General features: G+C 43.0%; 1 protein-coding gene across 2 annotated transcripts in view; it reads right to left on the minus strand.

Moving 5' to 3' along the window:
- BVES (blood vessel epicardial substance) overlaps positions 1–11,774 on the minus strand; it is a 26,972-nt gene that overhangs the window by 2,146 nt on the left and 13,052 nt on the right. For both annotated transcript variants that reach the window (XM_010133186.1, XM_010133187.1), the window contains exons 4-7: positions 11,759–11,772; positions 10,710–10,818; positions 8,607–8,774; positions 5,671–5,812 (exon numbers count right to left, since the gene is read on the minus strand). In XM_010133186.1, coding sequence (XP_010131488.1) covers positions 5,671–5,812; positions 8,607–8,774; positions 10,710–10,818; positions 11,759–11,772 — 433 coding nt within the window. The remainder of the gene's footprint in view (positions 1–5,670; positions 5,813–8,606; positions 8,775–10,709; positions 10,819–11,758; positions 11,773–11,774) is intronic.

Raw genomic sequence — 11,774 nt, forward strand, 5'->3', positions numbered from 1 at the left:
CCTGCTTAGAAGTTTGCAAATACAGATTCAAAGACCACCAAATCTGAGTGATCTAGACCAAGCAGCACAGAAGAAGAGACCGCATCACTAATTCTATTGCTTAATGGCTATTAAGCAATAAAATTTTTGAATAGAAAGTAATAAAGAAATGTTTTTGAAAGGACTGAAAGTTAGGTGAAGGTACCCTTGTGATCAGGTTGAACTATTTCCACTTAACTCAAATTTTGGAAAAAAGAGAGAGATCAATTTCATTTACTAGTAAGTAACATACAGACGAATCATGGATATCAAGCACAAGTACCAAGTGATAATCAAATCCCACTTTAATACCTTTTTGAGGACGCTTGCTGAGTTAATGTGATGTTATCAACAGAAAACATCATGCTGCAAACGGCTCACTCCGTAAGCATTATAGAACTCTTGTTGGTTATTTCCTTAATATAAAAGCAAACAGTTAGTTGGGTTTCTTAGTTAATTAAATTCAAACCACAGTTTGGTTAGTAATTGTAGTTTAGGACCTACTAATCAGTATTTTTCACCCTTTTGCTACTAAGCACTTCGAAAAAACCTTCATATCAATTTCTTGAGAAAATTAGTCAAAGCTTATTGTTTGTAGCACAGACAGAAATATAATTTAAAAAGTTTTGATTATGCAATAATATAACTGCTCGATTTTTCAAGAATATGGACATCAGGAGAATAAATTTTATTTGTATTGTAGTAGTCAAGTATCATATTTGTCATGGGAAGCTTTTGTCCACACAACAATCGACCACCTAGCAATGACAAGACTCTATTCCTGTAGAGCTCCTGTACAGGTAAGTTTTCTCTTATTAATTTATTCTTCTAATAAAAAAAAGAAAATTCAAGAGTTTGTAATTTCCACATGGTCCTCACCAAATCTTCCGGGGGTCTTGGGATTTTGTTGGCTTGTTTGTTTTTCAATGAACAAATATATGATTGCAGGAGGAGGATCCAGGGGAACAGCACTGTGACAGAAAGCCTCAGCATGGACCTTACCCCGAGTCTTAAAAAGCAGACCAGAAAACCAAGGCTGCTGCGCTGAGAGCACCCAGGAGACGGTTTTCAAAAACACATCAGTGATAAGATAAATAGCAGCTTTTTTGTTCAGTTCCTCCTGTGATCTGACAAAAAGTGTATACATGGCCATGGTCCACACTGAATTCAAACGCTGAAGCAGAGCTCACCTTGGCAGCAAACCCATCACTGGCAATGACAGTAGCCAGGAATAACTAACAAGCTGTCTCGGCAAAAAGAAAGAGTGACGCGTTACAGTTCAGTGAGATAAATAACCTTGCATCAAAAGTTTTTACCAACCTTTTCCAGAAGTCAGAAATCTCATATTAATCAAAATGCAGAGAAGAAATAAATTACAGGATGTCCCGAGGTGTACGATAGACTGCATGGGTAATGCCTTTGCCTCCCCAAAAGTCAGGGAAGTATCGGACTCGGGAGGCTGCTGCCACACCTAAGGGTGCCAGAGGGCTGCTGGCAGCGGCAGCACCAGCTACGCCAACCGCTGCTGGACTGAGCACCTCCAGAACATAAGCGGCATTTAAACCTCTCTGTTGGAGAAAGTACACCCCATACACCAGAAAATACGGTACACGAACCAAGGAGAAGTACAACAGAAAAGTGTATTTCAAGTATGTGCTAAGCATCGATGATTCGCAGGGACTGATTACAGCTGAACGTGTCATGCATTTAGGTTACTTCCTCCCAAAGCTGGAATACCAGTGTAAGTTCTGCTGCTACGCCTGGAAGAGAACCGCACAAACACAGTTTTACAATTTCTTTCAGTCTTCTGAGTGTGCAAATTTGTCTGAGAAGTGGTCAGAAAGGAGTGGCTTCAATTTCATGGAGCTTTGCCACAGAACAGGTGAAAAGCCGGTCAGGAGTTTACAGGCAAAGATCAGAGAACAGACCAACACGGGAGACTTCTTGGCAGGTATCTGCTACAGGCTGCCTGATCAAGAAGAGCAAGTAGATGGAAGCCTTCTTTAGACAACTGGATGAAGTCTCACGGTCGCAGGCCTTGGCACTTGTGGGGGACTTGAACCACCCCAGCATCTGGTGGAAAGGCAACAGGGCCGGGAGCAAGCCGTCCAGGAGATTTCTGGAGAGCGTAGCAGACAATTTCTTCATACGAGTATGGATGAGCCAACTAGGGAAGGTGCTCTGCTGGACCTGTCACTGATGAACAAGGAAGAACTCATCAGACAGCTGAAGGCTGATGGTAACCTTGGCTGCAGTGACCAGGAGCTGGTGGAGTTTAAGATACTGAGAAGTGTGCAAGACAAAATAGTAGAGTTACATCCCTAGAGCTGGGGCCAGGGGACTGTGGCTTGTTCAGGGTTCTCCTTGGCAGGAACCCATGGGACATGGCCTACAGGGGCAAAGAGAGTCAAGGACAGATGGCTGGTCTTCAAGGACACCTTCCTCAAAACACAAGGACAGTCCATTCCAGTGTACAGAAAGTGGAGCAAGCGTGGTAGAAGGCTGGCATAGATGAAGGCTGGCATAGATGAAGGCTGGCATAGATGAACAGGCAAGTCCTGACAGAGCTCAAACACACACACGCGAAGTGAAAGGATGAGCAGGGATGAGCTGCTTGGGGTGAATACAGAAATATGGCCCAAGCATGCAGGGATGGAATTCAGAAAGCCAAAGCTCAGCTGGACCTGGATCTAGTGAAGTGCAACAAGAAGGGCTTCTGCAAATACACTGGCAACAAAAGGAAGACCAGGGAAACGCTGAGGCCATGGCTCAGTGGGACACAGGACCTAGGGACACAGAAAAGCCTGAGATATTAAATGGGGTTTTTTTCCTTCAGTTTTTACTTCACAGGTTTGTCTTGAGGCCTCCTGGGTCTCTGTGTCTAGTGGTAGAAACTGGGAGAGTGATGCCTGACTTTCAGGAAAGCCAGACTGAGTTAGGGACAACTTTGGTCAACAGGGCAAACGCAATACCACAACACCGTGGAATCACGTGGGCTGCATCCAAGGGTGCCGAGGGTTGGCTGATGCAATTGCAAGACCCCTCTTACCATCTTGCAAAGGTCACGGCAGTCAGGGGAGAGAACAACAGGCCAATGGCATGGCCATTTTAATGAAGGACAAGGAGGAGGACACAGGGGACTACTGGCCTATCAGCCTAACCTCAATCCCCAGGAAGATTACGGAGCCTGTCTTCCTGGAAGCCATGTCCAAGTACACGAAGGATGGGGAGGTGACTGGGAACAGCCAGCATGGATGTGCCATGGGCAGACTGTGCCTGACCAGTCGGACCAGCTTCTGTGGTGAGCTGACGAGCTCTGTGGATGAATGGAGTACACTGGACGTTTTTTACCTGGACTCTAGAAGGGCCCTCCAGAGCCTGCCACAGAAACCTTCTAGCCAAATGGGTGAAAAAGGGACTGGACACATGGACTACAGCTCGGGTGAAAAAAATCACTGGACTGCTGAGTTCATAGGGTGGTGAACAGCAGGACAAAACCCAGCGGGCAGCTGGTTACCAACAGTGTCCCTCCAGGGCCACTACCAAGGCCTGTAACGTTCAATATATTAATGACCTGGATGATGGGATGGAGTGCACTCCCATCACGTTCAAAGACAACAGCCAAGTAGTGAGGGAAACTGCTGACAGTCCAGAGGGTAGGGTGGTTAGTCAGGGTGGGCCTTCGGAGGCTGGGGAAAAAACCTGACAGAAACCACATGAAGTTCAACAAAAGCAAATTCCTGCACCTGGGACACAGCAGACCTACGCAGCAGTACAGCCTGGACACCAGCTGGCTGGAAAGCAGCTTTGCAGAAACAGCCGGGGGTCCTGGTGGACAACAAATGGAAGGTGAGTCAGCAGAGCGCCCCTGCAGTGGAGAAAGGCCATCCATATACTGGGCCATATTAGCAAGAGCACAGCCAGCAGGTCAAGGAAAGAGATTCATCCCCTCTGTTTGGCACTTGTGAGACAGGATCTGGAGCGCTGTGCCAGTTTTGAGCTTCCCCGTACAAGAAAGACACGGACACACCGGAGTGAGTGCAGTGGAGAGCAGCGAAGATGGTAGGGGCTGGAGGACATGACGTACACGGAGAGGCTGCAAGAACTGGCTGTGTTCAGCCTTATGAACAGAAGACTCACAGGGGATCTTACTGTTGTCTTCAGCTACCTACAAAGGGTATAAAGAAGACAGAGCCAGACTCTTCTCGGAGGCATGCACTAAAGAACAAAGGACAACAGTCATGAGCCGCAACAAGGGAAAACTTTTTCACCACGAGGGTGGTAAAGCCCTGGAACATGTTGCCCAGAGAGGCTGTGAAGTATTCCACCTTGGAAATACTCAAAGCTTGACTGGACATGGCCCTGAGCAACCTGCTCTAGCTGACCCTGCTCTGAACATGGGGCTGGACTAGACAACCTCCAGAGTCTCCTCCCAGCCTCCACTGCTCTGTGATTCTAAATGTCCTTTCAGGGAACAGAGGAAAAATAAAGAAAACAACAGTCTAGTTGTCTAGTGTCTAGTGTCACTAGTCTCCTAGTGTCACCACTCTAGGAGGGCGAAACATTAGCAGGGCTTTGGCTTTCATCTAGCTGGGCATGCAGGCTCTACCAATGCTAAGGAGTGAAAACAGATAGGCTCTCCCAGTCTGAAGGGGTTCCTGGATGAGAACTGTGAGGAACACAATGGAGACCAGATAATTAAAAGGGAAAGTGCAAATACTTCAAAACACTTTGTCTTCTTAGCACGGACTTTAACCGTATAATATATAACCATATAATAAATAACTGGCAGCAATTTTTTTCCTCATATATTCAAATTCTAATTACTAAAGAATAGTATTTCCCGATTAAAAATAAATAATCTTATACGATCTTAAATTTCTTTCAACTAACAGCTTATGTCAAATGAGATAATTGAGCATCTTCTCTGTTTTGTTTTTTTTTTGGTGGTGTTCAAAAACTGCTTTCAGAGTTCAGGCTAATGCTAAGTTTAGATGCAGGAGAATTAAAAATAAACAATAGCAACAGCCTAGAAAAAATCATTTAGGAGGCTTCTATAAAGCGTATATACTTCCAAGAGTAGAAACAAAAAAGGTCAGACATGGGTTCTTGCCTTACTTCATCTGTTCTCTGCTACTCCTGTCATCCAAAGCACAGGAGAGGAGAGCCTGGCAGGATATTTGGAGATTTTCCAGGTGGCATCAAAACGTTGGGTGTACACCACATTCCTCCAGACCCTGCCAGTACAAACTATCTCAGGAGGAAACCCAGAGCAGCAGGGTGCTGAGGGGAAATGTTTTGCTTGGCTTTTTAATTTCTACAGGCACCAGTCCCAGCGCAAAGGAGAGGCTGCTGCGACAGGCACTGTACATTCACAGCTCTGCCCCACAGCTGCAGACATCCCATACGATGCCTACACATTCACATTAGACCAAAGACCGGCTTTGGCCAGGATGTCCGTGCGGTGGCTTCGCTTAGCGTACAACGCCTTATGCAGCTTAGGAATCCCCGACAGTTAGGTCCCTCCGCTGAGTCCAGCTGCGCTCAAAAGCTACAGCCCGCTCCCGCTTTCGACAGCAGGAGTTCTACAATCATCTCTTATGATCAGCCAAGCTGCGTTCAAAGCTGGCACGAACTATTTTGAGCACTCACGAAGAGAGGATGCAGAGGAAGTCCCGCGAAGAAACATCTGCAAGCCATCCTCGCTGTCACTGGTACTGGCCATACTGTTCCTCATCTGCATCACGGAGAGCTGTGAGCAGAGACTAGGCTGCCGATCAATCTTTTTTGAAGCCTAAAAAAATTAAATAATGATTATTTTTAAAAAGGTATCAAGTAAATTAAAATAAAAATGGAAAGTAACTATTTCTTCTATAGTAGATGCTTTGGTCTCAGCTATGACTCTTCACGAATCAAAAAAAAAAAATGGTGAGAGCAGAAGATCCTGTGCAGTGTAAATTGATTTAAAAGAAAATGGAATACACCAATAATATATTGGAATTGGAACACTGGCGAGCATGAAACCTCAGATTAATTATTCAATTTTAATTCTGTTCTGCACTGGACTTTTCACGTTATTTTCCTACAGAAAGGCTGATTTTTATTATTTGGTAATTCATTATTCAGGTACGATGCTCTGCAATTAAATCCAGCCTGGTTCCCCTCGCTAAACAAGACAGTACGATTTATAGAGAGTTAAGCAAGTTGTATCTTAACACAGGCTTGTTCACTTTCCCGGCTTTTCATTCCATCATGTTAGAAAACAGTGACGCCATTCCTTCCTTCCAGGTGATCATTCGGCCCTTGATTTTACTGCAGACAGATTACATGCATCACAGGAGCATTACCCTCTGCCTGTCGAGTGGTCTTAGGAGCTCCCATTTGCCTCCAGCAGTCTTCCTCCAAAGTCTGAGCGCTACAATAGTTACACTTATTACCACTTTGATTACGAATAATCTATACTGAATTTGTTTTGCTTGTTCTCTTGCATATCCCGTTGACAGAAGTCAACCACAAGATTATCTGTTCAGATTGTCACCAGCTAAAAAACATTAAAGATACTAGAGATACATATTTGACAATGAAGCCTGTGCGAAGCGACGTGCGTAGGGACAGGGAAATGAAGGAGAATTTACTTGACGGCTCTTGTCCTAAGTTATGTAGGAAGGGCTTGTGCAACAAGATTTTCATTTGAGGAACAATAAAAAGATACTACAAGTTCCCCAAATGCTCACTCTCAATTCCTGTAACATGCATTTTTAAAGGCTACCATGACAAAAGAGTTACAATAATCTTAAACTCACGTCACTAAAATTAAAGACTTGACACAAGTGTGCAGATGTTAAGTCAAAGCAGGGGCAAAGTTTGGTGGGTTTTTTAATACTCAGAAGGTATGATAAGGACCTTTCACTTAAAAAAACAACAACAATTACAATGAGTACTTCATTATACTTCCATTCCAATAAATATTTATACTAGTGCTGAAGCTCTTTGGTGCCAGAAGTCAGCAGCACAAGTTTGTTGCAGATGATTTGAATAGCAGGCGTGACACTCCAATGCTCTCATCCGTGTGTAAAAAGAGAAAACGAGGGAACAAACAGGAAATAAAAGAGGAAAATTAAATAGAGAATAGAAAAAAGAAAAAGTAAAACAGGAAAAAAGGAAAATGGAAAAAAAGAGAGGAAAAAAAGAAAAAGGAAAAAAGAGGGAAGAAAAAAAAAAAGAAAGGCAAGGTAAGGAGGAGTGTGGAGAACAGCAGTCTCCTAGGAGAGGCACTCTGCATGCACACCCAGAAGGCACGTCCCTTCGTGTTCCTTTCAGATGCCACACTCCAGAAATTATTTACTGCCTGTGCAGATGTGGGGTTGAATAGAGAACATTCCCTCGTAACCCTTTTTTATTAAAAAAAATAATTAAAAAGCTGCTACCCCACACTCCATAAGATGAATTTTCTAGATGGTACCTACTTAGTCTTACTTGCTAGATAATTTTAATCGATTTAACCTATCATTTTAATCATCAGTAAGATGAAAACAGTGACCATAGATAGTTTTGAGGATCTCACGGCAAGTCAGCGCAATCCTCTATTTCATTGACCAGAGGGCAGAATAAGCTGTGCCTTGTTGCTGCCAACCTGATTCTCCAGCACACCTTTCTTTCCTCTTTCTATAGCCAGTACAAAACTGAGAAAACTCGGAATGTCAAATTAGCCACAAAGACATTATAAGTTAAGTCTGTTAAAATCTGTTTTATAGTAGCAGTGGCAATCATTCCTTTTGGATCATTTTCTAGTATATTCACAACTTTGCAGAAGTAACTATTTAACCTACATATGAGAAATTCATGAGCAATCTGATGAAAAGGATTTTTGCTCTGAGTTAGCTGAGTTCAATAAACTGACAGAATACAAAAATACTGTATTACAAAATTAAAAAGCTTTTCATAAATGATGAAATGGTGAAAGTTCTTCAAATAAATTGTGCGAACCCTACAGCCACTACATAAATAATAAAAAACCCCACCAGCAGCTGAGTTACCATCCAAATGCTGAAAAACCACGACACTAAGGAGACAAAACGAAAGTAAAACAAGATAATCAATGTATCCATGACTACACCCAGACCCTTACTGTGACACCGAAACCACACTCCTCCTATATGCAAAGAAGAATAAGTTATATTCAGAACACTGAATATTTTAGGTGTATTTCATGCCTCCTTCCACTCATTGCATTTTATCAACCTACTGCTCCGTTTTTTTTTTTTTGTATTTGCAACACTCAAACACATGTTGAAATTATTCACACTCAAAACACATGTTGAAATTATTCTTCAATAATCAGTATTGATTATTGTATTACTGTATTACTCAGGTTTTTGACCACAGCAAGCAAATTCTTTAAGAAAACCCCCCGAAGCTTGACAAAAACGCTGCACTGACTCATACTTTGGCACTAAAAGGCAGAGAGTGTGAATTCAGCAGCCAGTAGCAGCAGGTTAAAAAGAGGTGCTTTAAGACGATTTAAAGTTGAAGCAATAATACAGTTGTGCGTGGGAGGGAAACTGCCAGATTAAACTCCGGTTGCTTACCTTGTCATTTAAGGTCGGGTCATTCAATGAATACAGTTTATTTGTAATATCTTTGCCAATAAGATACTTAAAGATCTCGTAAAGGAATGGCTCAGATTCCAGAAAATAAGTCAGCCTTTCCCTGGACCAGCACAGGAACTTGCAGTTATCGTCTGCAATAATGGTCACCTGAGAAAATACACACTCAGAATCAGCTTTAAAATAAGCGGCACCATTTCATTTGTGCCTCCAGTTAAAATAACGCTTAAAGCCATAAAACTTCTTGGTATCCCTCAGACTGTGACATTTACACACATAAAACATCTCAGATATTTATCATTGCCATATTTTTAACAGATAAGCACAGTCAGGTTGTTTTTCAGAAAACTTGGCGGAAAATAATAGGAGAAAATCCCTTAGACGTTCCCAAACTATATGTTAAAGGAGATTTACACATAAATAAAATACCAGTAAATAAAGTCGGTCCTACAGTGATGACAGTATTTGCATCGCAATAGGCCTACAGGTTGCTTGGGTTGCCGCTGTCAGCAAACAGGAACAACTGGTACAATCCAAAGGTTTCCACCAAAGAGGTTTCACGGTGATTTAAAAACCATCCATCCATCTTTCTCTCTTCGCTGCCAGCCCCGCTGGTCCCACAAGAACCACCTTCCGGCAGCCGTGCTAATTTGCCCAGTTACTGATAATTCTGCTATGGAGAGTTACAGAGGAGCTTGCACCCTCCCCAGGGAGGCTGGATCTGCCACGCTCGTCCCCCTGTGCCGGCAGAGGGCAATGGCACACCGAAAGCTGCACAAAAAGGTGATACCCAGCAGCCTGTCTGGCAAGGGAAAGTCAGACATCTGCGAAGAAATCGGGCGCTCTCTGCTATTACAAGCTAATGTTACCTCCTGAAAAATTAAAAATTCGTAAAGCCTGAGAAATAATGGGAAACTGTCACGTGTCCATGGATTTTAACTTCATGGTCTGCAAGATAAGCGCACAGGCTGAGGAGGAATTCGCCAGCGTTGCCAGCAGATGGGGTCCTTCAGATGGAATCGGCGTCCTCTTGCCTTGGCAACACCCAGAGCACTTCCATGGCAGCAAGGGGCAGCACTCGCGAGCGAAGGCTGTACACCGCCGGACTGCAGGCAGTTTTAAGGCAGGCAGAAGCTGAGGCATGAGCCTTTTCCCTTCAGGGGGACCAATTCATATCCAGTGGCTTATGAGAGAAACAGGCTGCGCCACGAGGGCGGCCGTGCTGCAGAACGCCCCACTGAATGCATCTGGACGGTGCGTTCTCCTTGGCCCTAAGCCTAGTATTTGACTGGAACATATGACATCAGTCACTGATTTTAGAGGCTATATTGATCTCCCTCCTCTTCTGCCAGGGTATCAGTGTGGACGTACCCATTCAGCTCTAGCCTGGTCATTATTGCACACACCCAGTTAAGGAACATCAAGTAAGAGGCAGCAAAATAGCCATATCAGTACTACAGGGAAAAAAAAAAACCCAAACAGTATTTTCCCACAAGCTATAGTATAATATATCCTTTAATGTACTAGCATAATTACATTGCTAGAGACATAATCTTATTGCTCCCTGCATTCATATTTTTATTCAAAATTCTGTGATCTCTTTCAGCTTATGTTGCTTTAACAACTTCAGAAAGGCAGAAGCATTAATACGTTTAGACAAACACCAATTTCAAACTACTAGTGCCTGAATTTTTAGTCTTTCATTTTAGTAACACCAAATATTACAATAACTACTTTCCCTTTTCTGTTTTTGACCCAGTGACGAGATCGTTCACATCACCTGCTTTTCCAGTAAAGCTATCTCTTAAATTATTTGTCCTGCATAATTTAACACAAAGTAAAAACTTGGAAACACTAAAAAATAACACAACAGCAAAAGCCAGACTGATCAGTGAACAGCACTGTAACACTGTTTTGCAGCAGTTCCTTTTAAAAGTTATTCTTGACGTGGTCTGTCATGAAACACCAGTACTAGAAAGCTAGAGAAATGATGCAACTCAAATAGTTCACTGGGGATCAAATTCGTACTCTCTTTTTTAACGACTTCATCATCTCGTATCCAGTGATGCTGAAATCAAAGTGTACCTGGAATTTTTCCCCCCGGTTCATCTGTGTTGATCGAAATTCAGGAGAATCTATGAAGGCACAGGGGTAAATATTATGCAGAAAATGCCCTCGGTAAGACACCTTCATTCTGGAAACAAAAATGTATAAAGTGACACGTTAACATCATGGAAACCGATTAATTTTAGCTAAATTTGGATATGACTATTGACAATGCAGTAGGTAATAGGCAAGATTATGTTCATCTTCTGGAATTTCAGCCCCAGAGCTACGCTGTTCTCTGTCTAAACCCCCACCGATTCCAAGTAGAAGAGGCTGCTGGCCAATCCGAGTCGCTGAAAGTGGTATGTGTCCTCAGAACACTGCTCTTCAAAACGAGAAAGCTCTGCCGGGTTATGCTATACAGCCAGCCCAGCATCAGGCTTCCTTCAGAAAAACCAGCTTTGCAGTAATGAACAACTAATGACTTCAAAGAAAAACAATGAAGCCTGACATCACTGTTGCTATCAACAGAACCTGGTCACAACATTGGCCAGAACTCAGCAAGAGCTTCAAGGTTACAGCCTGGCCGTAGACATTTATTTCACCCTTTCTCATCTGGGTCCTGTCGGCCACTGGGCAGGGCAGCTGCCCCTCTCTGCCTGCACATACGTGTGCAATGAATCAACTCTAAAGTCTACTGGAGGAATATTTCTCCCTTTCCTCATACACATACTTTTTAACCTTAAAACCTGAGAATCACCGAAAAGATGATTTAGATAGTAAAGACTCAAACAAACCTCTTGCCTGTTCTGAAAGATATGGCCTTTGCTATTATACAAATATAAATTCCCACCAAAAATCCATGCAGCTGCACACCTGGGTGGAGACATAATATGCTCCCAGTAAGAGACATTGCTGCCATTCGAAAACCGTGTCACAAAACAGTCTGCACCTCTAGACTACTCCTATAACCCATGACACACTACAAACAGTAACGTTTAAAAAGCTATCAAAAACCTCAACAACTTTCTAATCTATTTAATTATCACACAAAGCATAAAACTGTCCCGAAGGTTTATAGAACATACTTCCCCTTCAGCAGCA

This window comes from Buceros rhinoceros, unplaced genomic scaffold, assembly GCF_000710305.1.
Source record: "Buceros rhinoceros silvestris isolate BGI_N320 unplaced genomic scaffold, ASM71030v1 scaffold1283, whole genome shotgun sequence".
NCBI classification, from domain to species: Eukaryota; Metazoa; Chordata; class Aves; order Bucerotiformes; family Bucerotidae; genus Buceros; species Buceros rhinoceros.